General features: G+C 59.3%; 1 protein-coding gene across 1 annotated transcript in view; it reads left to right on the top strand.

Annotated features, from left to right (window-relative positions):
• Nucleotides 1–25,379, top strand: part of COL22A1 (collagen type XXII alpha 1 chain) — a 177,119-nt gene that overhangs the window by 88,057 nt on the left and 63,683 nt on the right. Inside the window, exons 23-32 of the mRNA XM_045181756.3 lie at nucleotides 6,123–6,176; nucleotides 10,247–10,300; nucleotides 10,970–11,023; nucleotides 11,516–11,569; nucleotides 12,500–12,553; nucleotides 16,054–16,098; nucleotides 16,678–16,740; nucleotides 17,201–17,254; nucleotides 19,432–19,473; nucleotides 25,281–25,334. Of these exons, the coding sequence (XP_045037691.2) occupies nucleotides 6,123–6,176; nucleotides 10,247–10,300; nucleotides 10,970–11,023; nucleotides 11,516–11,569; nucleotides 12,500–12,553; nucleotides 16,054–16,098; nucleotides 16,678–16,740; nucleotides 17,201–17,254; nucleotides 19,432–19,473; nucleotides 25,281–25,334 (528 nt within the window). The remainder of the gene's footprint in view (nucleotides 1–6,122; nucleotides 6,177–10,246; nucleotides 10,301–10,969; nucleotides 11,024–11,515; nucleotides 11,570–12,499; nucleotides 12,554–16,053; nucleotides 16,099–16,677; nucleotides 16,741–17,200; nucleotides 17,255–19,431; nucleotides 19,474–25,280; nucleotides 25,335–25,379) is intronic.

Here is a 25,379-nt window from a genome sequence, read left to right on the forward strand (position 1 = left end):
CAGGGACCGTGAGCCAAGAGTCACCAGGAAGGGTGATGACAGGTGATCCTGGAGCACAGGGGACCCTCTCTTGTCCTGCTTCCCTGAGTGAATGGAGGACGGTGACCAAGTGCGTCTGCAGGGCCCCTGGCCCTCCAGGTGGGTTTCTCTGGTTCAGTGGCTGCACCTGCGGGAAAGCCGAGCAGAGGCCCAGCCAACATTCCCGTGGGCCCAGGGCAGCTTCCTGTGCCCTGAGCCTCTGGTTGAGTCGGGAAGACTGAGACAGGGCTACTAACGGAAGTAATACCTCTCTCCCTCCCTCACGGTGACCTGACCCTTCCTCTGCACCAACAGCAGCTGAAACAGAACTCCCTGTCACTGCGCACCCTCGGGCTGTAACAAGGGTGGAGGCGGGACCCTGACTCCACCGGGACCTGGGAATCTCGAGTTGAGGCTGGAAATCTAGGTGGGGAGAGGGATGCGGGCCCTTTATCGGAGAGGTTAGCTCAGGCAGACAGTGTAATCCCCGGCCAGGTAAATACTTTCATTGGGACGAAGCTGGTATTTCTCCACTAGGACGGTGAAAGGGGAGGGTCAGAGCCAGCCGCTGTGGGAGCCTTTGGCGCAGGCTTGGGAGCTGCACGCTGCCCCCTGCTGGACGATGTTAGGCAGTCGTTCCAGGCTGGGCCCCCACCTTAGCAAGGTAGGAAAGGTGCTGCCTTTCTCCTTGGGAGGCTCCCCTTTCCTCCTGCTGGTCTGAGCCAGGCGGTAGGTGTAGCTGAAGCGGGTGGTGCTACCGTGGCATCTGAACCCACATGTTCCAAAGGGGACCCAGCCCGGCTCAGGGCCACTGGGCACCTGAGCCCTCACCAGCTTCCAGGAGGCTGATTCTTGCCCCCCAAATCCAGTGACGCCCTAATCATCCGCCCCAAACAGGCGTGCTGCCGCTCTTACAGGGGAGCGTTTTAATTTCCTGCAGAGGGCTTCCCTGGTGGTCTTCCTGCTCGAGACCATGTTTGGTTTATTTCCGGTTTCCCCACCAGACCGTGAGCCTGTGAGAATGTGGGAGAGGGCCTCCCACTTCCCACACACGCGCATTTTATACACGCATACAGTGTACAAACGTAAAATATGTAGACGTAAATGCGCACGACTGTATAATCATTAAAGCGCATCTGGCACAGTTAGTGTGCAAGCGTGCACGAGTCACACACGAGGCTGCTCCCCGGGTGGCCGACACAGCTGGGCGGTGGGGGAAGTTCGGGGACCGGATTCCCAGGGCCCGGAACTGGGCATCCGGTCCCCCTGGGCCTCCGACACGGGGCGTCCAGGTTTAAAGAAGAGCACTCGGCCCCTCCTGCACCTCCACTTTCATTCTGCCTTGACCTTGCCCGGTGGTGCCGAGTCCCGCCTCAGTCAACCTGGGTGTCCTCTGTCCTCTTCTTAGACAAAAAGGAAAAAATATTTTTGTCTGAGAGAATCCCGTGTGTCAGGCACTGAAACTCAGCGTACAATTTGGAATATCTAAGCTGCTGGCAGGCGTTCCTGAGCTTGGCAGCGAGCAATGTGACGTCCAGAAAGACTAGCTGACCCGCCTGCTCAAGGCCACCCAGGCCTCTGTCACTGCTCGTCCCACAGGCCAGTGACAAACCCTTTGGCTCCTGTGGTCATTTTCTCCACGCCTGGTTTTCCTTCTCTCTCTTCGGTAGGGGAGAATATTGTTGTCCCTATCAAACATGATGCTCCCCTTCTTTCTAAAAATAGACTGACCCCCAAGTGCCTCCTCGTTTGCCTGCCTGTGTCAGCCGCTTTAAGAACGTGTTTTGAAAAGCAGAATCGCTCTGCGAAGGCGCAGAGCTCACAGGAGGCTGGAAGGAAATCCATGGACGATCGGCCGGCTCTCGGCCAGGAGATTGTTGCCGCTCGCGTTTCTCGCTTCGTTCTCACGGGGGTCTTAGGGGGGATGGCGGTTTTAAGCCCCTTCCGTGAATGAGAAAACCAAGACTTAAAGGTGTGGATCAAATGACCCTTGTCCCCCGGATTATAGATGGTGGACAAGCATTCATGCCCAGGTCTGCCTGGCTCCGAGCCTGTACTCTTTGCTGCAGGGGGTGTGTGTTTGTGTGTGTGCATGTGTGTGCGCCCACGTGACAGCAGAGGCCTGAACTGGAGTTAGCAGTCATGCAGCGGATGCCGTGGAGAGCTCGGGGACCCCTTGGTAGGCGGCAGCGTCTGTTCTGTGGGACCCGCGGCTTTCACCTTGGGCTGCTGCCCTTGGAGCCGAGGGCCTCCTGCTGCCGCAGGCATCCAGGTGCCTCAGCGCTGACGTCTAGCGCACACATGGCGAGGGCCATGGCGGTCTCTTGTCAGTGGTAGCCTGGGTTGGATTTGTTTCCCTTTACAATTTTTAAAGCCTTTTTTCCTGCCTTTTCCTGCGCTACCAGATGGTAACAACATCGTTTGGATCACAGGCTACTGTTTGATTCATTTTGTGGCGGGAGGCCAGGGTTCATGTGAGGATAACACCTGGTTTCAGTGCTAACTGGTAGAATATAATCACGTTTGACATTTGGAGGCATGGAGAACCGGAGCTGAGCGGAAGGCCACACAGCCCACGTGAGAATCCCTTGCACAAGCAGTCCTGCTCACTGTGCTTGGCCCTCACGCAGCTGTGTTCACGTGGCTGTGTTCACACGGCCTGGCTGGGGAGGAATGCTCTTCTGGATTTGTGGGCCCCCTTCTCCGTGGCGGACGGGCAGTGTGGGACACATCAGCTCCCTGATGCTCAGAATGGCTTGAAGTGTCCGCCCTCACGGTCAGAGGCAAACACCCAAACACGCTGTTAGGTAGCAAGGAAAACAACAAGCAGGCTTATTGTTAGTGAAATAGTCTTTATTGCTGTGAGACTTGCCCTGGCCAGTACTTCGCAAATCCACACAGCCAATAACACACCCAAATGCAGAGGCTGCATAACACTGCTACATTCACTGCTAGAGCTACCTTCCTCACCACGACCACCACCACCACCTCCACCACCTCTACCACCGCCACCACCTCCACCACCTCCACCACCTTTACCACCGCCACCACCTCCACCACCATCACCACCTCCACCACCGCCACCACCGCCACCACCGCCACCACCACCACCGCCACCACCACCTCCACCTCTGCCACCACCACCACCATCACCACCATCACCACCACCATCATCATCACCACTGTAACCATCATTATCACCACCTCCACCACCTCCACCACCATCACCACCTCCACCACCATCACCACCACCGCCGCCACCGCCACCACCATCCATCATCATTGCCACCATCACCGCCACCACCACCACAACCACAACAACCATCACCACCATCACCACCACCACCATCACCACCATCACCACCACTATCATCACCATCACCATCTCCACCATCACCCCATTACTGCTGTACATTCCTTACTGTCACGCTGTGCTCAGCACACAGTGAGCATTGTTTCTATAACCCCCCACCCCGCACTGCTAGGAGGCAGCCATTGTGAAACCAGACCCGCTTGACACGTGGTCTCACCCACGACGGGCACTCAGAGGAGCAGGGATCCTGCTGTTTTCATTTCCTCATTATCATCACCACCGTCTTCCTCCTCATTCTCATAATCATCTGTTATATTTGCGTGATACTTTATTATGCTTTATAAATCACTTCCTCAAATACTGAATTATGTCTTCCACAATTCTCTTTTCAGATAATTACAATGATTATAATTTTCCACATGAGAAGACTAAGACTCAGCAAGTTGTGTGGCGCCCTTCCCCCTCTGCCTTAGATTTAGGGCTCCTTTCTTTGTCCCGACCTGCAGAGGCCAGGGCTGGGGAGACAGTGCAGTGCACCCCTCCGGTGGCGGTCAGCGGCCACGCCCTCGCGGCTGCCTACTTAAAGCCTCTGCCCCATCCCCTCAGAAGTGCTGGGGAATTTGTCTCAGATGCGTGTCTGTCATCTTTTGCTATTATTCCTCCTGATTCCTGGGGCCTCCTGAAGAGGTGGCACTGGGCTGCACCTCTGGGACAAGCCGAGCTGGAAGGAGGGGTTCCCTACGGAGGCAGCAGTGCGGGCAGAGTTGCAGAGGCCAGAGTTTGGGGGCCGGTCTGCGCAGTGCTGTGGAGCTGCTGCTCCAGGGAGGAGAGTGTGGGCCTGGGCACCGAAGGCCTGCCAGAGTCGCTGCGCCAGGTGGTTCCCAGCTAGAGCAGCTCAGGGGGCGTGTCTTCTAGATAGGATAGCCCTGACTCAATGAGAGGTGGACGGTGATGCGGACCGGGTTTCTCTCGTCCTTCTGGAAGGGCAACCTGCTAGCCAAGGTTGGCCCAGGAAAGTCCGGAGGGAAAGGACTGGGTGTGTGTGTGAGCGGGGCCCGCTCCCAGGGCTGTGGCTGCAGGCTGGAAGGCAGGCGCGGCACCGGGCCGGCCAGAGGAACTACCCTGCTGTCTCTGGGGGACGCTGAACAAGATGATGCCTTGGTTAGGGGAGAGGCCGCCTTATGGGACTACTACAGTCACAAACATTTGACCCTTTTCTGTCTCTGGCCTCTGGCCACCTTTTCGTTGAAAACCGGATGCTTGGGACGTCCACTTCTCCAGGTGCCATTTCTGGCATGTCCGCCTTTCCCACCACCCCTCCTCCCTGCCCCCATTTCTCCTTTTCCAGACAAGGCTTCTGACTTCCCAGGGGTGGGTGCCGCCCCCGATCCCATGCCTTCTCCAGATTTCCTTACCCTCTGAGGTCTCCCGGGGCGTTAGTGATGTCATTACGTGAGATCCCACACCAGCCCGGGGGGCAGGGAGCTGCTGAGATCCCATAGGACCCTCAGAAGGTAACTGGATTGTGTGAGGAGGGAAACCCATATGTCCCCAACACAAGTGGCATTTAATGAGTAGTTCTGCCCTGTCGCAGCCCAGACCTTTGCACCCCTTCTCCTCCCCTCCGATCCCTTCCCGCCTCCCTCCCCAGGGCCCAGTCGCTCACTTCCCTCCGCCTTTCCCCAGATGTGGCCTTGTGGCCCGGGTTCTGGGTCCCGATGCTTCACCAGGCTGTCCCGCGGACCTTGGGCTTCATCATGGTGAACGCAGCCGGTGACACCCTGTGGAGGCCCGTGGCGGGGTCTGTCTGGATAGGACACTGACCGCGTCTGGCTTCCATTCCCCGGGCGGGGTGGGCGGGAGCTCTCAGCTCTCCTAGGTCAGTTCTCTGAAGTTGGCGTTAAGCACTGGGCTCACGGGGGCAGAGACGGGATGTCCCAGGGCTGGGCCCACATCGGAAGGTGTCTGTGACACCGTGGTTTGGACTTTTCCCGATGGCTCAGGAGACTCCTTCTGGCCTGGACCTCACTGCACTGTCCAGGCGGGCACGTCACACAGCTCGGGGCTATGGAGCGAGGGGTTTCTAGATCAGGCCGCTGGTCCCCAGTGAGTCCACAGACGGCCAAAGCCTGTCCTTCCTCATAGCACCCCTCTCTAACCCCTCCTTGCTGTCCCCCGTGTCACCGCGGCTCAGGAGCACAGTGTGCATGTGTATGTGGTGTGTGCTGTATGGATTGTATGTATATGTATGTAATGTGTGTTGTGTATGTGTATGGGGCGGGGGTGTGTGTGGGGCGGGTGCCTGTGTGTATGTGTGTACGTGGGTGGGTATGTGATGTATGTGTGTGCACATTGTGTGTATGTGTATATGTGGGTGCGTGTGCAGGCGTGTGGGGTGTGTATGTGGGGGGGTGCATGAGTGTAGCTCGCCTACACATAAAATGTCCCTGAGCGATGTAGCACCTGGTGGCATTAGTTGTCTTCAAGGAAAGGAGCCGTGTGGCTGAGGACAGGACAAGGAGGATGTTTCTCAGGCATCCCTTTCTGGTCCTTTTGAATTTGGGGCCATGCGTGCCCAAAGTCACCTAGGGAGCAGGGCTGGGATGCAAGCTGGACTCCTGACCCCGCAGCTGAGCCGGGTCCCAATCCCACACTGCTGTGCTGCAGCACCGCCCAGGGGACCGTCTGCCACCCAGATGGGCAAACAAAGCCCCCAATTTCCACGGAGACGCGGCTGCGGGCGCCGCCAGCCTGCCTGCCTGCTAACGCTGCCTTCTTTTTCTGCACGCAGGGCAAGAAGGGCGACGTGGGCCCGCCTGGAACACCTGGATCGCTGGGGCCACAGGTAACCGCTGTCCCCCGGCTCCCTCCCGCAGAAACACTGCTCTGTCTAAGTGGATGCGCAGGTAGCCGTCCCCAGTCGGTCACCAGATGTCATGGGTGGTGGCTCCTGTATCCTGGCAGCCCTTCAGGAAAAATGGAGATCTGTGTCGTGTCTGCTCCAGCTTTTGCCAAGGCAGCACTGCTGGGCCTGCCGTCCGGACAGACAGACAGAAGTCCCTCGAATGGGTGGGAACACAGCCTGGCCAGGGGCTGGCCCTGGAGAGCTGGGTGAGCTTGCGGGCCTGGAGCTCCACGGAGCAGCCGCTGCGGGGGGCTGTCAGGGTTGTGCCCAGGGGGCTGCAGAGTGAGGGGAGGACTTACGTGATGAACAGTTTCCCCCCAAAGCAGCCATTTCCCGGCCGCACAGGGAGTGTGGCTGCCGTGCTAATTTCTGCGAGTCATTTCGTGCGTCTTCAAATTCTCCGGCTTCGTAAATCTGTTCCAGTTAGAACCAGGTGGCTATTAGGAATGACTATTTGCCATCCATTTATTGATGATAATTAGGTTAATTGGTCATTTATGCATCATCATTACAGTTCCTAATCACATTAAATAGCTGTTGGGTCACTATCGCATTAGGAAGATCCAACATTGTTTCATTAGTAATTCGACTGACTAATTAATAAGTAGAGTCATTCATTACTTAGCTGTTGTCATTAGTAATAATTAAAACAGTCATTATTTTGTTGTTAACATTAGGTCTACTGGCAAATTTGTCACTGTCGTTAATAAATAGATTAATTGGCTTTCTAACTATGTTTGTTAGTGAGAGAGTGAAGTCACTTTTGGGAAAGCCGCCCACGCGCTGGGTCAGCTCCTGTCCCTTCGCTAATCCCGACCGCAGTGGGGGGGCACCCCCACCTTTTGGGGGACCGAGGTGCTGGGAAGGGATGCCTGTTCAGGTAGCATGAGGTGGCCCGGCATGTGACCCAGACCATCTTAAACCAGGCTTGTTCCTCTCCTCATGCCGTCATTGCTGGCCTTAACAACAAGGTTAACGGTCCAGCCGTTTTAGTTTAAAATGACCTTCTAAATTCTTTGATTCGAATGCTGAACTAGCGTACAGGGTGTGTTTTCTGTGACCAGGAATCCTGTGCTTGTCCCCCCACCCCCCGCCCCGAGTGGCCTGTCTCACACACCTGTTGGCAATTTGTCCGTCCTGGTGATTGATCGAAAGCTCTAGTCTGCGGGCCTCGAACCTGAGCCCCCCGTCGGCCCACCGATGTGCTGTATTTGGTTGGTGCAGCTGCTTTTATTGTTGTTTTTTAATGCTCAAAATAGTTGCCAAAATGGAATTTTTAAAATAACGAATACGCCTCCGAGTCTGGATGTCCCAGTTACCTCCTGGAAATGTCAGTAGCCTGCGCTTGCCCACACATCGGGGGCCCCCCGGGGCTCTGCTCCGTCTGAGGGCTGCTGGGGCTGGGCAAGGGCTGAGGTCTGATCGGCAGGGCACAGGTGGGGGCCATCAGAAGGCACGGGTGGCTCTGGGAGCAGGGTCTGGAGACCACGTGGCTGGAATCGCATCCCTGTTGCTGTTTGCTCTCCCTCCACGTGGTTCTGGTTCCATTTGCCCCCTGGATTTGCAAGAAGCTCCCCGTCACTTGCAAAGGGCTCTGCAGACAGCTCCCTCTGCCCTGTGACCCTGGCCGGGGGCGGTTTCCCTGCCCACAGCTCTCTGCGCCTGCTGCCGGTGGCTGCCCCTCTGTAAAAGGCCACCGCACTCATTAGGTTAATTGCTGTGTGGGAGTTTGCTCTTGTTCCTGAGCTCGCAGCATATCCAATAAGCAGACCGCCACCAGCTCCCCACTGTGTGCACAGCCATGAGCCAGGGCCTGCGGGTGACAGAGGAGGCAGACCCCATCTTCCAGCCCGTGTTCACCCCGGGGGGCCTGTTCCACTTTGCGTGTGGACAGTCTTCTCAGAGAGCACTGTGTGGAGGTGGAATGGGCCGTGACCGGCGGGGGTGAGACCAGGTCCCCAGGCCGCGCAGGGCAGACACTTCATGCGGTGGAGGCCGGGGGTGGGGAGGGAGAAGGGACCAGGGCCATCGCCTCTGACTGGAGCTTTGTCCAGTGTCCGCTTATTCTCCTCCAGTTCCAGCCCTTCCTCAGCACAGGGACTGACATGAGCTGAGTGTCCAGCAGATGCGAAATGGGGGACGGGGGCTGGGCTTTCTTTCAGGGGCCCCTTCTGGTGCCCTCGTGCTTGTGGAGTTATCAGCGGTTAGGGTGGAGCGTAGAGTTGGTCTGGCTGGGTAGTTCCTGGGCCTGCTGGCTCTCCACGGTTCCTTGGGGAGTTTTCCAAAGTCCCTGCCCCCTCGGCTGTGTCCCAGACATCCTGTGTCTCAGAGACCCAACAGGGGCCCGTGCACCTGTGCTTAGGCCAGCTCTGCAGGAGATTCCTCAGACGCCCGGCCCCTGGGGACCAGGGCATGGGATGGCTGTGTGACCTCAGGATGGGCCCTTACCCTCTGGGCACTGGTCCCATCATTGTCCTACAAGGAGGTTTAATTTCCAGGAGATGCTGACAAGACACCTGAGCCCCCAATGGGCCGTGGAGCCCTGGAGCCCGCCGCCGGTGGCCTGCAGGAGTTTGTAGGGGATGGAAGGGGAAGGGGAGTGAGGCCAGCATGCACCCATCTCTATGGAGTGGACAGAACATGCCAGTGTGGCAGCCTCCCTGGAGGTGTAAGGGGGGCAGAACTAACTACCCAAATGGCCCGCAGGGGCAGGCTGTGTGGCGGGCAGGGACCTCAGATAAGCTCTGTGGGGCCGAGTGGGCTGTGAGAGCCTCAGAGGTCAGCTTGCAATAAAGATAGCGCCTGGGATATCCTTCTGGAAGGGGGGTCCTGTGTTCTGTGCTGGGCTGCGGCTTGGCCAGGAGAGGGGAGCAGCGTGTGGGTGGCGGGCGACTGAGTGACACTAGGGGTGAGGCTGGGCACCTTCTTTGGTGCCCTCCTCCCCCTCGTCCACTGGGGGACTCTGCATTTGTATCTGCCCAGGCCACCCACTGTCCAGCTCTGTCTGGCTCCTTTGTGGCTGCAGCGCAAAGCAGATGTGTTTGGACAAAAGTAGATGCTGCCCCCAAAGACCCCCAGGACTGAGCGTGCTGCAGAGAGACAGGTGCAGAGCCACCAGAAAGCTCTGGTCCCTTTCTGTGCCTATTGTGGGCTTGTGCGTCCCCCAGAAGGAGGGAAAGGGAACTGTCCTCGGAAGCTGCAGCCTTTGCCATTTTTAAGGGTTTACCGCCCTCTGGTGGCGACGTGATAGCATTCTCTCTGGAGGCACAGCCCTCCCCTCAGCGAGCCGTTGAACTCCGCTGACTTGGTCAAACACTGAGGGGGCGCCTGCTCAGTGCTGAGCCCTGGGGTGGTCGCTGTGTGAAGTGAGATGCAGAGGGAGCCAGAGGGGCCTTGGCTTTCCAGGGCTCCTGGGCCAGATGAGCATGGGGGAGGCCGTGAGTTGTCTTTCCACCCCGAGGGACTGGAGGCCACTGCAGAGGTGGGGGCGCTGGGGAAGGAGGTGAGGGAGGAGGGCGTACCTGGGAGGATGCTGAGCAGCTGAGGCCGGAGCTCCCTCTCCTGGAAGCTTCCTGGAAGCTGGGTAGCGCCTGTGATCACGGACCAGGTCTGTCCGTCATTCACCGTGGTGGTGACTCAGCGCCGATGGTGTTGGGACCCACCGTTCTGGAAGATTTTTGTGGATGGACCAACCCGCTGAGTGTGCACACACACGCTACACACACAGGTGCTTATACACGTGTATCTATTTTCAACGCTCACATAGTTACAATATAGCGCAGAACAGATAACATAACAGTTCCGTTCCCCCCCCCCAAGATGACATGTTAGCATTTCGTAGATTTAATTTAGATCTTTTCTTGCTGCTTGTGCTTTTTTGCTTAAAAAAGAGTCACTACCAATAAAGCTGAAGCCCCACCCCGTCCCTGGCCCCCCCCCCCATAAGGACAGTGTCCCCAGGAGGCTACGACATGCATGTCTGTAACCCGCTCCATGCTCTTTCTTTACAGGGTCCCCCAGGACCACCCGGCGTCCCTGGCCCCTCTGGGCCTGGAGGCCCCCCGGTAAGGCTGGCTCTGCTCTTCTCTTCCTGGGCACATAGGTGGAGGTTTGGTGGCCCGTGGGAGGCAGGAACAACGTCTTCACGTGTGGCCACACACACACACACACACACACACACACACACACACACACACGAGAGGCTCACCCCACCTCCTGCCCTCCGGCCCTTGAGCCTCGTGGAAGGGAAGCACCCCTTGGGCTTGTGCAGCACATCTCGGCTGCTTCTGGGGCCTGTCAGAGGAGACATGTTCCCCTGGGTTTGTCCGCATGGGGCCCGCTCACAGTGTGGGGTCGGGCTCCCCGCACAAGAGGGCTAGAGTAAGTGTTGGTCACCGCGCCCCCTCCCCCACTTTAGGTGCATCCGGGAGCTTCCTGCTGTGGGGAGGGGCGGGGAGAGCACTGGGGGGCGGACCCAGCAATCGTTGTGGGAGGTGCCACCTGGCCCACCAGCCGCCCCAGGAGACCAGAGGAGCCCTAGGCTTTCCCACTCCAGTGGTGTGATAGCTCCGCCTTCCTCAGTGGCTGCACCAAGGACAGCCAGATTCCCCCAGAGGTACAGACACCTCTGGGTGTCCTCAGTGCAGCCAGGGGTCTGGGCCTGGCTGGGAAGGTGGGTGGGGCAGGACCTCTGAAGTGGTCGGACTGACGGCCACGTGTGCTTCCCTTCCCAGGGGTTACCTGGAGAGATCGGCTTCCCCGGGAAGCCCGGGCTCCCCGGGCAGGCGGTGAGCATCCCTGCCCCTCTCTCCCTGTGTCCCATTGCTTTGTGCCAGGAGTGAGGGCTGCTTCCGGAGGTGGGACTCTGGTGCCCTTTCCTCCCCAGCATCGGCATCCAGGGCAGACGGCAGGTGTGGACGGTGGTTGGACACCTGAGGCCCTGATGTGGACCACCCTCAACCTCACGGTGGCCTCGGGGAGGCCTGGCTGTGTGGGAAGGGTTTCCTGACAATGGCTTTTCTGGTGGGCTGGCGGGTGGGAGCCAGGCTGGGCGACTCCTGCAGCTCCGGGCCCTGGAGGGCCAGACCCCGGAGAAAGGGCGGTGGAGGCGAGTCAGGTCAGGCAGCGCATGGTGGTTGGGCCCCCGGGTCGAGGACCACAGAGTGCTGGTGGCTGTGGTTCTGGCACCAGCGCCCAGGCAGCTCCAGGCTGGAAACTGCCCAGCGTGAGCCTTCCCCACGCGCCTCTCACTCCTGCCTGCCTTTTCCCCTCCTCCCCAGGGGCCGCCCGGCAAGGATGGGCTGAACGGACTCCCAGGACCACCAGGACCCAAGGTAGGTGTCCTCGGGGTGGTGTGGGTTTGGGAGCCGAACACAAGAAGAAAAGAGATTCTTGATTGTGGGGGAATTCTAAAATAGGTGGATTGCAGAGCCCCGGATCGGGACTCAGAAGTGTTTGGACTTACGAGGTCAGGTGTGGGCAGGTTCTTTATTTCCCCACAGGTGACCAGGAAAGGGTTTGGAAGCTGTGGGCATTAAAACTGTGTTAGAAATGTGTCTGTCTTATTTGCAAGGAGGAAAAACTTCCAGAGACTCTTACTAACATAATGAGACTTCAATTTTAAAAATTCTCTGCTGGGAATCTTTATAGTAGGGTCATGAGGAAAAGAATGAGATGTCAAAAATCAAAAAATTGGGAAGCAAATTCACAGTTTTCAAACTGTGTACAAACCCAACTACGCAACACATATTTTTAAGAAATGAACTTAGTTATTTTAATAGCAGATGTAAGCCCAGCATGCAGGCCAGCAGTCCCGAAAAGGCAGCTTTTGAGTATTAGGAGAAAAGTCACCATCCTCCTCAATAAGCAGACTGAGAATCTCAGCTTTTAAGGACAGAGTAAGTGTGGATTTAACTGAACTCTACAGGCATATGCACAGTCTCCGCCCCCCCCTCTTAGGCCGTGAGGTGGATGGCTCACCACGGACCTTGTGCTCTGGGAACATTTTGTAGCATCTCTCTCCCTCTGGACTTCTCAGCAGGCGAAGAGCACCATTTCTACTCACTTGTGTTTTTGTGAATAAACCGAAGTAGGGCCGGGAACGTGGACCCCGGGGGTGTTCAGAGCGGCCAATGTCAGTCCCCGGGGTCCCTCAGGATGACGGGCGTGAATGCCCCCGAGTGCAGGTTCTCTCCCCTCCAGCCTGAGAGGCAGCCTGTGGCTGCCCAGCTGGCCTCATGACCATGGCTTTGCTTTCCTTGCAGGGACAGCCAGGAGACAGAGGGGAGGACGGTCTGCCTGGGAAGCCCGGCCTGCGGGTATGGACTCTGCCCTGCCCCGACCCCTTTGTGGTCCTTGGTGGCGTCTGTGGGGCTCCGTGGGGACCTCGGCTGGGAGCCGAGTTGTCAGGGTCAGCTGAGGTCCGGCCGGAAACAGGACCCTTGAAAAGGGGCTCTAGCTGGACTGTGACACCTGCACCACAGAAACGGCAGCGATGGGGAGGCAGCACCTGCAGGACAGAGGGGCAGGGGGACCCCTGTAGCTGGAGGGGAGGCCCCTCTCCACCTCTGGATCCCTGCCCCTGCCCTTGGCCTTTGCTGTCCCTCCACTGCTCCCTGCTCCCCCACCACAAGGCTGGCTGAATCCTGCAGGAAGCCTGAGGTCAGGACCTCTGCTACTACCTGTGGCTCAGACTCTTGGCTTCCTGCAGGTGGGGTGTGGCAGTGGCCCCGAGGGGAGGCAGGGGCCTCTACACATGCCCTTTGGAGAGGGTTCCTCCTGTGGGTGTGAGGACCCCGAGCGCTGGGTTGGGTGCCTGTCCCGGGTGTCCTGGCTCCTTCCAGGCCCCTCTGCTTCCTGGTGGGCTTTCCTGAGGGGCCACAGGGCTGCCTTTTGCCTGGAGGCGCTCAGCTCCGAGTCTCAGCTCCACTGGGCTCAGGACGCAGTGAGGAGAAAGAAGGCCAGCCCCTGGGTGGTGTGTGGTGTGTGTGGTGTGTACATTGGGGGTGGTATGTGCGTGCGTGCAGCTGTGTCTCCCAAGGAGCCTGTCCTGGGGAGGAGATTGTGTGGGGGGGGCATGCTGTCCCCCCACAGTGCTCCCCACTCTCCTGAGCTGTGAACTAGGTAAGGGGAGTGACTGGGCCAGGCCCTGGCTGGGTCCCCAGTGAGGGTTCCCTGGATGGAGGGTGGACGCCAGCCCAGTGGGAGCCCAGGCAGGGCTTGGACTCCCCCCAGGGATGACCCCGCCTCGGGGATGCAGGGCTCAGATCCCCGTGCAGGCCCGGGGCTTCTGCGTGAAGCCGTCCTTCTGTAGGGGACCAGGTGAGATGGAGCAGAAGAGCACGGGTTAGGTCGCACCTCACGCCCGCCCAGCTGGACTCAGAGGTGGGGAGAGTGCCCCAGACCCTGTCTCCCGGTTGGGGTGCTGAGGACTCAGCCCACAGGCTCCCCTTGGCGCCTCCAAGTGCCACTGACCAGCTCAGAGACCCTTTGTGTTTTAAAATCACCGTGCGTGTTTTTAAAAAATATTTATTAGGATCCCAAGTCGTTGAGATGGGCTCGTGGGTGATTTCCCATGTTCTGTGCCCATGTGCTTGGGGGCTGTGTGGGGACGATGCTTGAGGTCTTAGGACCGCCTGGCACCTGGCAGCGTGGGATTCATGGGTGAAGGTTTCTGTTCTTTTCACTCCGATGTCATTGGTCGCACGGAGCCCACCACACCTGAGCGCGGTGTTTTCTCCGATTCGTGAATCGGGAAGCGCCCGGGCTGGCCCTGTGTTCAGTCTCCTGCCATGTGTGTTATGGTTAGCGGTCTTCAGGAGCAGTCGGTCCCCGTCGAGGTCCCGGAGTGCGGCTCTGCAGGTGAAGGCGGTTGATTAGGAGAAGGACCGGGAGGGAGCTGCAGGTGCCCTGCCTGGGGGATCTCTTTAGCCTTCCGATCAGTGGACTTTTTATTTCTGAGCACGGCTCCCCGTGGAAAGACTCGCGCAGAGGATCCTGTTGCTCCAGCTCACCTGCCACGTGGGTGCCGTCTCTAGTGCTGCACGTGTAAAACATCTCTGTAGAAAAATCAGAACTATGGATGTCTGCAGTTCTGATGCTTTTGCAACATATTCTAGCCTCCGAGGAAACCTGGCCTGGAGTCTTGTAACTTTATGTTGACAAAATGCCCACGGAAGGTACTAATGTCCCAGGAAGATGGTGGCTCCGTCGTGGAGGCAGGTTCAGGAGCGCATTCGGCAGGACGAGTGAGACTCCGGCCACGCAGGCTCAGGGCAAGAATCCCAGACCGTCCAGGGCTGCGTCCAGCGTGCCTCTGGCTTGGGGCTCACAGCAGAGATTCGGGGGAACCGCCCAAGGCCCCGGAAGTTGCTCTCTAACCACACCCAGCCCCTCCACACTTCCCTCAGCACGTGTGAGGCAGTTCCCACTTCGAGGGTGTCACCACCCAAGCTGATTTAACGTGATGGTTGGCGGGACAAGTATTTCCACAGTCCCGGCCAGAGCAGTAGGGACTCACTGTGCTTGTACGCACTGAGGACTGACGGGCTTGCCGGGCGCATCAGGAATTTCTGTGTGTGCTGACTCCGGAGCTGCAGGGACCCGGAAAGGACGCTCCAGTTCCTTTTTCCTTTTTCCTTCCCCTCTGGTGAGTGATGGGGGTGCTGGCCCTCACTACCAATGCCCGCTCGCCTGTTCGTTCACCCTTCCATTCTCCCACTCATTCATTCACCTCTCACTCTTTCATGCATGTATTCACTCACTCACTCACTCACTCACTCATTCATTCACCCGTCCATTCACTCTCTCACTCTTTCATGCATGTATTCGCTCATTCACTCACTCACTCACTCACTCACTCACTCATTCACTCATTCATTCATTCACCCGTCCATTCACTCGCTCACTCTTTCATGCACGCATTCACTCACCAGGAAGCCACATTCCTTACGGAAATCTTCATCGAAGCTTTTACCAAACGGCATGGATATTAGACGGAAATTGTCATTGAAGAAGTTAGTGATTCTCGAGACACGAGGTTGGTTAGAAACTATAGTCCCCCTCCCTCCCACACACTCACCTCTGCATCAGCAATTTCTAGGGATCCGGGAAGCCCAGCAGCCCGACGCTCCGGGATCAGACAGGAGCCCCTCTGTCCTGTGTCCCGCACTCCAACCTGACCGCAGAACACTAGCCAGGAACCTACTGGCCGAGGACAAAACTCCACCCAGGCGACTAGAACCAGAGTATATGCCTGCCTGGGGGCTCACCGCCCAGATCAGTTTGGGTGTTAACAGAACATCGCCCCACGCCAGCCTTTGTTGTAACACACCGTGGGGGAGGGGGCGTGAAGCCCTTACCAAAGCTTCGTTTGCCAGAGTCTGTGCAGCCACCAGGGACGGTGGCCAGCGTGGACCTTCCCACCAGCAGCTTCTCCATCACCCCACCCAGCGTGGGACCTGGGTGTCCCAGAAGTGTGATAGATACGGAGTTGGCATGGATGAGGTCACAGGTTTCAACGTGTAGCATTTAGGCTCAGAGGGAGTGAGTTCCACCTGTCCAGACTCTGCGGGGAATGTCCAGATGCCCTTTCCTCTGCGGGAAGCAGAACCAGTACGAGGGTATGTGGAAGCCCCTCCAGAAACGCGAGACGCTTGGTCTCCGTGGCCTGTGACTTAGGCTGTTGCCGTGCGGCATGTTCAAGAATACGGGGTCATGGTCAGGGGAGCTGTGGGTGCGGGGCCAGCTGGGGGGCAATGGTCAGTCAGCTCTGCGAGTGTGATGGGAAAATAATGGGTGTCTGTTACTCTCTCTGCAGGGCGAGGTTGGAGAGCGGGGCCTGGCAGGCCGGCCTGGAGAGAAGGTCTGTGTTCATACCATCATGCCTTCCTTCCTCCCTTCCTTCCTTCCTCCCTTCCTTCCTTCCTCCCTTCATTCCTTCTTCCCTCCATTCTTCATCCAAGGCGTTCGTTCATTAACGTACACGAGGCCTGTGTCCACCATCTTCCGGGGCCGAGCTACCTTCACTTCACGCATCTGCTCACTTACCGAATAATTACCAGCATCCACCACTGCTGGCCCCAGGGCCACGTCCATCAACAGAGAGAGAGGCTGACCAGGCGCAGCGAGCGGTGGCGGGCAGGGGGGGTGGAAGGGGTGGAGAGACCCCTCACTGAGACCTGAGGACTGTCAGGATGGGTGGCGAGGAAGTGACATTGTGTCTGAGTTCTGAAGGACGAGGCGTTAGACACCGCGGGAGGCCAAACAGGGTTCCTGGAAAGAGGGAACAGCCAAAGAGAGAAAGCGCTTGGACACGGCTTCGAACAAGTTCTCTAGAACCCCCTTTCTCCCTGTATTTCCGTGTCACCCCCAGAGACCTCTGGGGGCTGGCACGCAGTTGGGCCCCCCGGGAGCCTGAGGACAGGGCGTGTCATTTCCACAGGGCGAGGCGGGGCTCCCAGGTGCCCCAGGATTCCCGGGCCTGCACGGAGAGAAAGGACAACAGGTACGGGTCGGCAGCCTCTGTGTCCCTAGGCCTGTGTCCTGTGCCCCTAGAAAGCAGCCCCTTGGGGAGTCTTGGTCCACTGGGGGATGGGCAGTGGTGGGCAGGGATTGGGGGGGTTCCCCAGTGTTTGTGGGAGAGGAAGGGACCAGGCTGCTCTGCTCCATGAGCTGGAACAGAGGACAGTGGCTGAGAGAGCGCCCTGGAAAGGGTGCAGCCTCTTTAGAGGACGTGGATGGGAACGGGGTGGGGGGCGTGGTCTGTCAGGTGCCCATTGGAGAGAGAGGTGCTTCACACTTACTGACTGGGTGTCCCTGAGCCTGGCATCACCTGCCATGTGCTGAGGGGCAAGGGCAGGACGCAGAGAAAGAAGGGTCTCTCCAGAGTCCCGCAGTCTTGCCTGGACCGGGCAGCATCTCCCACAGCTGAGTTCTAATGCTCTCTCCCTTTACTTGTGCTGCAGGGAGCGAAAGGCGAACTGGGTTTCCCGGGACAGAAAGGTGACCGCGGTGAAAAGGTAGGAGGTGCCGTCATCCTGCCATCAGTGGCCATGTCCCCCTCCTGTGCGGGGGAGCTCCCTGTGGTAGTGGAGAGGGCCAGGGCCCGTTCTTAGAGGCAGAGGGCTGGCCTGGGTCCTGCCCCTGGCTCTGCCAGCCCTGGGTTCTGAGTGTGCTCTCTGGCCGCCCTGGGCCTTGGCTGCCAGCCGGGGCAATAACGCGCCCCGAGGGGCCCTGCGTCCGCCCCTCTGGCACAGCGCCCACACCGGTCCCCTCCACCTCCCCAGGTGTGTGCCCTTCCCCTCCAGCTTCCCGCTCTCCTTTGCCCTCCTCTTCCTCAGCTCCAGGAGGGCCTCGCCGCCTTCTTGCTCTGGGGCTGAGGGGACTGCGGCCCATACAGACGGGGCGGAACGGACAGGGTTTGCGTGGACGCCGTGCAGGCCTGCTGCTCTCATGGACTTCTCAGAAACGCAGTTTTTAGTCGAGAAACTCATTTCCGGGACGCAGGGACTCAGGGAGACCGTAAAGCCCTCTTTATTGCTTTGGCGGAATGGCCGAGGTCAGAGCAAAATCACATTCGAGCTTCCCCAGAACCTGGCCTGCTTTTCTTTTCCTCCAGAGAAATGTGTAATAATAGCCAACTCTGGTTAAAACATACAAAATAAGGCGTTAAAGCAACCTTGTCCCCCTTGTGACTGCATCTTGCCGTCAGCGTCATCCCCCCGCCCAGGTGCGTGGAGAAGCCCTCGGCATCTTGGGGAGCTGGTCCAGTCCTGCTCCCTGGAACGGCTCCTGAGGGACCTGGGACTGAACCCTGGCCGGTCACACTAACTCCAGATGCACAGGCTCTTCCGCAGCCAGGCCTCCTTCTCCAAGTCGGAGCCACCGGGGTTGCCCCGCTCCCACCCACCGGTCTTGCCCTGACCAGCCCTGACCGCCCAGTGCTGGGAAGGGCGGCCTTAGGGCCTCTGGGAGGGAGACACGCCCCTCGTCCGACCCTCCTCTTGTCTGGCCCGCCCTGCGTTTGGAGGGAAGCACTCAGCTGGGACCATTTGCACTTTTTAACGTGGGCTCAGCTGGCTTAGACGAGAGGGGTCCATAGCACGCAGTCCGTGGTGAGAGGTGGGCGAACCCAGACCTCGCAGACAGCACCGTGGGGGTGTGTTTTCTCCCTGCAGCTTCTGGAAGCTCGTGCAGGGCAGTGCCGTGTGGGAGTTAGGGCTGGGGTCCTGAGAGCGAGACCAGGCCCAGCCGTTGGCTGGCTGTGCGACTCCAGGCAGGCGGGTGGGTGTCACTGCCTCGGCTTCCTCACCTGTGGGATGGGCACGGAGGTTTCTGTGCCACAGGCCTTTAGGCAGAGAGCAGGTGAGTTAGCGCATGTGACCGTGGAAGCCAGCGCCGGGAATGAAATACCGCACGGCAGTAGAGGTAGCGATAGAAAACAGCAGAGTGACCACTCTATTGTTGTGCAACTGTGCGCCAAGGGCGGCCTCGTGCCTCGCGAAGCCCACTTTATTTGCTCACTCACTCACTAATCACCACGTGCAAGGTCCGCAATGGGCCTAAACCTGGGCAGGGACACACATGTTCGTCACACAGGTGAAACAACAAGTTTGGGGGTCGTGTTTGTGCAGTGGCCCCGTGCCACCTCTTCTCAGGGCCGGTGTGACAGCAGCGTCCTCTTCCCTGGGCCCTGTGGGAGGTTATCGCAGCCCTGCTGGCACTGCGGGCCGAGCGCACGGTTTTCAGTGTTTTGCAAAGAGGAAAACAAGCCCACTGAGGTCAAATCATGCAGAAACGGCAGAGCTGTTTCCAGCTCAGGAGGTTCAGGCCTGTGTTACTCACAGGAATGTCATTATTGTCCCCGTAGGCCCCTAAGAACAGCCTGTCCCCTTCAAGGGGTCTGGGGCAGGGCCCAGGGGACCTCTAGGGAACCGGGGTGCGGCTGCCGTGCTGGGTGGGGGTGAAGGCGATGTAAGTGATCAGTAGCGGATAGCGTCAGCATGGATACTTCGCAAGCATGAGACTTTTTATGCGTCTGAATACTGTATAACAGGAATCTCTCCATCCATCCGCCCAGGCAGGTGCAGAGCCGGGGATTCTGCCGTCCGGGGGCGGGGCCCCAGGATGGGCGGGGCCCCAGGGTGGGCGGAGTCGGCAGGATTGCTGGTCACGTGCTTTTTGTTCCCTCATCCAGGGTGAAGCTGGTCCCTCGGGCCCCCCTGGACCGCCCAGTGCTGTAAGTCCCTCTGCTTCTGACCCGCTCTCCTCTCACCACCTCAGGCGTCGGGGCACCCCTTCCCACACACACCGCTTAGTTGTCAACACGCATGTCGCAGAGTCTGTCACCAGCCAGAGCGATTCCCAGGTTTTAGAATCCAAAACGCAGGCTGAAAGCTTCTCTCAGGACCGCCCGAGCCTGCTGGTTTTGCGTACCCACCCCGCATATCAGTGTGGGTCAGAACGTCGGCCCGTCCCCGAGAACACGCACCTACCTGTTACCTGGGGAGACCGAGGTCTGGAGACCGGAAGCGATTGGCGGCGGGCCCAGGGTGAGCCTGCAGTGTGGACCGGCCACCACGAGCCCCGATTCCGCCTCCTGTTCCCCCACCGGCCGGTTCGAGGGCAGACGTGGGAGTCAGGGGTGCATAGTGAGCGGGAACATGGGCTTCAGAGTCAGAGAAAAAGTCGGTTTGAGTCACGGCTCTCCCACCCGCCAGCGCTGTGGTCTCAGATCCATTACTCGGTTTCACAGGACTCGGTTTTCCTCTCTGTTGAAACTCTGCATGTTACACCCAGCTGTCTCACACACGGGCGGTGAGAGTGAGCTGGTACCGTGCCAGGGCACAGGACCGCTCCTCACACGTGAATACACACTCAGAGTAAACTGCTGCAGAAGTGCGGGAACCTGGTTTGGCTTGTTTTCATCTTAGTATCTCTCCCCAGCCTGGGTGTCTTGCTCTGCAAACAGCCGGCCCCAGGGGAGTGGGGCATCATGGCCGTAGCACTGGGACTGATGGGGGGCAGGGACTGGCCGGCAGAGATGGGGCGCCGGGCACGCTGTGTGACCAGGGACCTCCCTCTTTGGTTTCGTGGGTCGTCATTCCATAGTTCACCCATCTCCGCGAGGCTCAGCCATCTCACACGGGTGTCATGTTAGAGTCAGGACTGGCCACGCCAGTGTGGCCTAAGACCAATGACAGTGATGCTGCCAAGCACACGGGGAGACGAGTGCGGCGTTCGGTGGGCCGTCCGGCTTGTCTGAGAAGTTACTCAGTAGCAACATGTGGAAAAGCATCCGCCTGCTGGAGGAGCCTTTCCCTGTCTCCATCTGCATTGTGTGCACCTGAAAAGCTCGCACAGGGTGTGTGCCGTGCAGCCGCTCCGAACGAGAAGTGACAGGCAGGAGCTCGGGATTAGGTCAGCCACAGACCACCCACGCTGCGGAACCCTGTTTTCTAAAAATAAACACACACGTGTGCGTGCTGTGTGCATGGCGTTGGAGAGACACCAGCACTCGAGAACACTGAAGTGGAACACCCATCTCTGACGTGTGTGTGTGTGTGTGTGTGTGTGTGTGTGTGTGTGTGTGTGTGAGAAGGGGAAGAGCCCAGGCCTGCAGCCAGGCCCTGCGCAGAGCCCTGAGCCATGTGGACGTCGTCACGGAGCTGCCCCCTGCTCTCCGCTGTCCTTTCCCGTAAAGCCGGGCAAGAGCGTGCGCTGCCTCCGGGGCTGTTGTGAAGGGCACCCGAGTGAGCCGGTGCAGACAGCCGTGAATACGATGTGTTTGCTCTTGCCATCCGCGTGGCCCTCGTGCAGGGTGACGTGTTCCGGAACATTCGTACCGGCATGGGAATGCACAGCAAACGGTCCAAAGGTCTGTTAAACTGGAAACAGTGGCTTCTCCTCGGAAAGAGCCGGGGATTCGGCGCGTGGAGGGCAGGGGTAGAGAAGCTCTTCTTCCCCGTGCGTCATGCGTTCCTTGTGTCTTCGGATCGGAATGCACGACGCCCTTTGGCGCGTCCACTTTGGCTGGCTGGCTGGTTTCCGGAGCGCCTGCGGAGAGCCAGGCGCGGCAGCTTATGGGCCGATGGAACCGCCAGCCGGCCAGAGAGGAGCTGTGGCCACACGGGGCGTCAGAGAAGCACGTTGCGATTACAGCCAAAGCTGCCGGGAAAAAGAACAGGTGCATTAGGGACAGTGGCAGGGACCTGACGGAGGGGAAGGGGGGTCTTTGAAGACAGCACTTTCAGAAGAGCCCTGGAGGCCGGGCCCTAGTCAGTCAGATGAAGGGGGTGTCCGAGGAAGGTGGTCCCCGGGAGGGTGCACCGGGTGGTGTGAGGTGGGAGGGCCTGCAGGGGCCAGTCCAGGGGCCTTCGTCTGCCCAGAGAAAGTTTGCAGAGCCGTTCACCCCGGAGTCCTTGTCACCTGCGTCACTGTGAGAGATGCTGATAGTGCAAGGACCTGGTGGGCAAGGAGGGGGGGCAGGCACAGCTCTATGATGAGCAGGGATTTCGGCCCCACCCTTCCCTGGGGGACACTGCCTCTCCCTCTGTTATGGACGAGGGTGGAGAAGCTGGCAGATGTCCGGGGTCACACAGAGTTTAGGTGGCGGTGACACGGCAGGAGCCCAGGCCCCGTGACTCCAGGGTTCCCCATCTAACCACTGTACTTCCCAGCCTTACCCAGTGCTCAGGGCCTTCAGGGAAGTGTGACTCTAACTGTCCAAACAGCCACTGAAGGAGACGCTGGGCTGTGTTTCACTCGGAGACCCTCCCAGGGGCGGGTGTTTGAGATGGAGTCACACCTTTCTCATTTCTGTGGTTCCCTCTCAGACATCCCCCTTTACCCTGTACCCGAGAAAGCCAGTGAGTGGAGCGGCCCCTTGGGAGCACCCAGTGCCCCTGGCATGTGACACCCCCAGGGGCTCTGGGGGCGAGAGCTTGTCTGGGTCCTGACTGTCTGCCCACCGTGCCGGTCACTGCCCAGCTTGTCCTGGCAGCTGGAGGGGCACAGGCCTTGTCGGGCACGGGCTGCGGGGTTGGGGCCCAGGGCAGCCCTCCTGGGGCAAGCGTGATGCTTCCCTGCGCGCACAGCCGCCGGTGGTTAGGGGGAACAGAGTTATGTGAGACGGCAGAAAATTAACGAGCAGAGTATGGTACTGGCCCTGGGTGTCAGCAGTGACAGGGACCTGGGTCTCAGACAGGCTGTTCAGAGGACAGGGCAAAGCCAGCCACCTCGGGTGTGGCAGGTGGGGGCGGGGGGGAGCACACGGCTTCCTGTAGAGACGGATGCACCAGGCAGGGGAGCAAGCTGACCCACTGCAGCCTCTGGGCGCTTCCTCCTCTGTCCAGCAGGAGCTCTGTGAAAATTCGCGTCCTCGTCCTCGGGATCTCCTCATGCTCCTGTGGTGGGGGGCCTGGAGCGGCACCCGTGAGTGTGCTTGGTGCTCGCGGGGGACACGGTTCTTCTGCTCCGGGACACAGCTGGCTGCTCCAGCACACGCCCTGCTGAGCGCCTTGGACAGAGAACCCCGTCCCCGTGGCTGCTTTGTCCGTGTTTTCAATACGAAGAAAATGCAACGGGAAAAACTAAGGAGAACCCGTCTGTGGTGGAAGAGAAGCGAGCAGGCGGGGTGGAGCCGGTGCGGTGGCCGTGGTGGAAGGAGACGGGACCAGAGCTGGTTCCCAGGTGGAAAGCGAGGCGTGAGGAGGAGGGACATCACTGGACAGGTGGGCCGGGAGGTGCCTGTGGGAAGACCCACTCTGGGGGCTCCGGCTCTGGCCCCTCCCTGAGAAGGAGGACTCACAGGGACACAGCGTGAGTGTCTCTAACAAGGCCGGCGCGGTGCTGGTGTCGCTCACACTGCCCCGAGGACGAGCCCACCACGCCCGTGGTGACCCTGTGGCTCAGAAGCCAAGCAGCTGCAGAGGGCCTGCCGTGGAGACGGAAACTGAGACGCAGCTGTCAGCCAGAAGGCCCCCGCTGTCCCCACCCTCTGCTGAGGTGCAGGGCTGACCCCCTGGGGCAGCTGCTTGCTCGCACTGCCCTTCCGTCGGCTCCCTCTTCCAGGGCCGCCTGCACTGCTACACTGCCTCCCACCCTGTCATGCTCTGGGTCTCCCTCCCTCAGACCCCTGCCGAGCCCCTCAAGCTCGATGCAAGCCTCCATGTCCAGCCTGTCTGTGAAGGCGTCGCTCCATGGAAGACAGCTTCTGAGGCATTTCTGCGGAAGGCACAGGACCTGCCTGGGCTGCCCTTTGAATTCCGGGCGGGACAGCTTCCTGCAGGGCCTGAGCTTTGCAGGACCCAGGAAGCCACTCTCAGGTGCAAAGCAACTGAGTCTATTTGTAGGGAGAGGGAAGGCTCACTGTGGATTATTGCCTGGATCTCTCTGGGACCCACCTTGTCGCCGTGGTAACCATGTTTGTATTGTTGTATTGATGGTTTGGAAGTGCTCTGTTGGTGTGTCTCTGCTCCTCTCAGGTGTGCACCTTGGGGACAGACAGAGAGAGGAGGGCTAGGAGGCAGTGCCTGACCTCGAGGAGTGGGGAGGCTCTTAGGGATGGCTGGGGAATGTGCTGGGGGAGGCCTTTTGTCGGCAGCCTAGTGGGGGCCGCTGGGTGGCGCACAGGTCTGGAGATGTCAGAGAGGCAAGGAACCCGTCCGTCAGCCTCAGACTTGGGGAAATTAGAGTTGAGGATCCAGAGGGGCTTTGTCTCCAGCAGGCCAGTAGGTGGTTCGGCAGCAGCCGCCTGGGGAGGCTCTGGCAGCCTGTCCCACGCCCTGTGCCTGCAAAGTGTCTGCCAGGACTCCAGGCCAATGCCGAGCCTGCAGGCGCACTCGGAGCCCGAGGGGGAGTTAGACTGGGCTGGGGAGCAGGGGAGGGGAGGGAAGCCAGGCCTGCTCAGGCTCTCAGCCACCATCTAGCAGGGCACCCTGTGCCACTGGTGCTGACGCCCCGCTCTTGACTCCAGGCCTGGGATGGGCATGGCTGAGCACCTTGCCTGTGAGTCCCCAGGGTCCCGCCTCTGGCCTGGCCTCTCACGGGTCCCAAGCCTGTCTTCCTGCCACCTGCAGTCCCTTGCAGACTTTTCTCAGCTCATTGCCTGAAATGGTCCTGTAAGCTCTCGTCTTTATGGATTGTTTTGCAAATGACTTGAGAATCAAATTGTTCCACGGATCCCTGCCATAGGAGATTTTCTAGGAGGAAAACAGGCTGGAAATAAAGGTATCGGTGTCCCTGGGCACTGGAGCCCCAGTGTGTCCCTCTGAGTTGGTTGGGAGTGGAGTCTCTAGAAGAAGGGCTGAGCTCAGATCCGGAAAATCTGCCCTGTGCCCGTGTGTGACGCGCTCTGCAGGAAGGAGCAGTCTCATGGAACCGGGTCACACTCTGCGTGGTTGACCCATGCAGATGCCACTCACCAGAAGATTCATGGAGAGAGGGGAGCCGCCCAGGGCCCTGCCGACTGCACTGGGGATCAGCGAGTAGCTCAGGGAGGATGCTGAAGGGACATCTGGGATGGGGTTTCCAGACCTGCCCACTGGAGGAGAGAGGAGGCAGCGTGGAGAGCGCACAGGGCCCTGATGGTCTGTGTCGCCTCTCTGCCCATGAAAGCTTGACCAGACGTCCGGGCTCCCGAATTCAGGTGCTAGAATCTGTCTCGCAGACCCTTCCCGGGTCCCCTCTGCATTCTTTGCATCATTTTTCATCGACGATCTGCTTGCCAGGCTCCGGGCTGGCGGGGGCAGGGACGAGTTCATGTAAACATGCTCCGCCGCTGGTGCCCCAGAGGAGAAAGGCGCGCCGTGCGTGTCTGCGGTGGGAGGGCTCGGCCTCGTGTGGGGCTTGGCCGTCCAGAAGCAGCGGCTCCTGACCTGAGGTCTAGAGGGCGGTGGGGAACCCACCGGAGTCTGAGTGGGGTGGGAGGGAACCGCCTTCAGTGGGCGGTGTGCCGGGTGCATCCAGAGGGCTGGCGGGGGCCCTGTGGCCAGGCCATGGTGGGGCCGGGCAGGTCTGCTCTACCTGGTGCTTCTCCACCCACAGGTCGAACAAGGACTGAAAGGAGAGAAGGGCGACAGCGGAGTGCCCGGGGAGCCGGTGAGTGCCCCGTGCCCCACGCCCTGAGACAGGACACCCGAGGGC

Source organism: Desmodus rotundus, chromosome 8 (genome assembly GCF_022682495.2).
Source record: "Desmodus rotundus isolate HL8 chromosome 8, HLdesRot8A.1, whole genome shotgun sequence".
Lineage (NCBI taxonomy): Eukaryota > Metazoa > Chordata > Mammalia > Chiroptera > Phyllostomidae > Desmodus > Desmodus rotundus.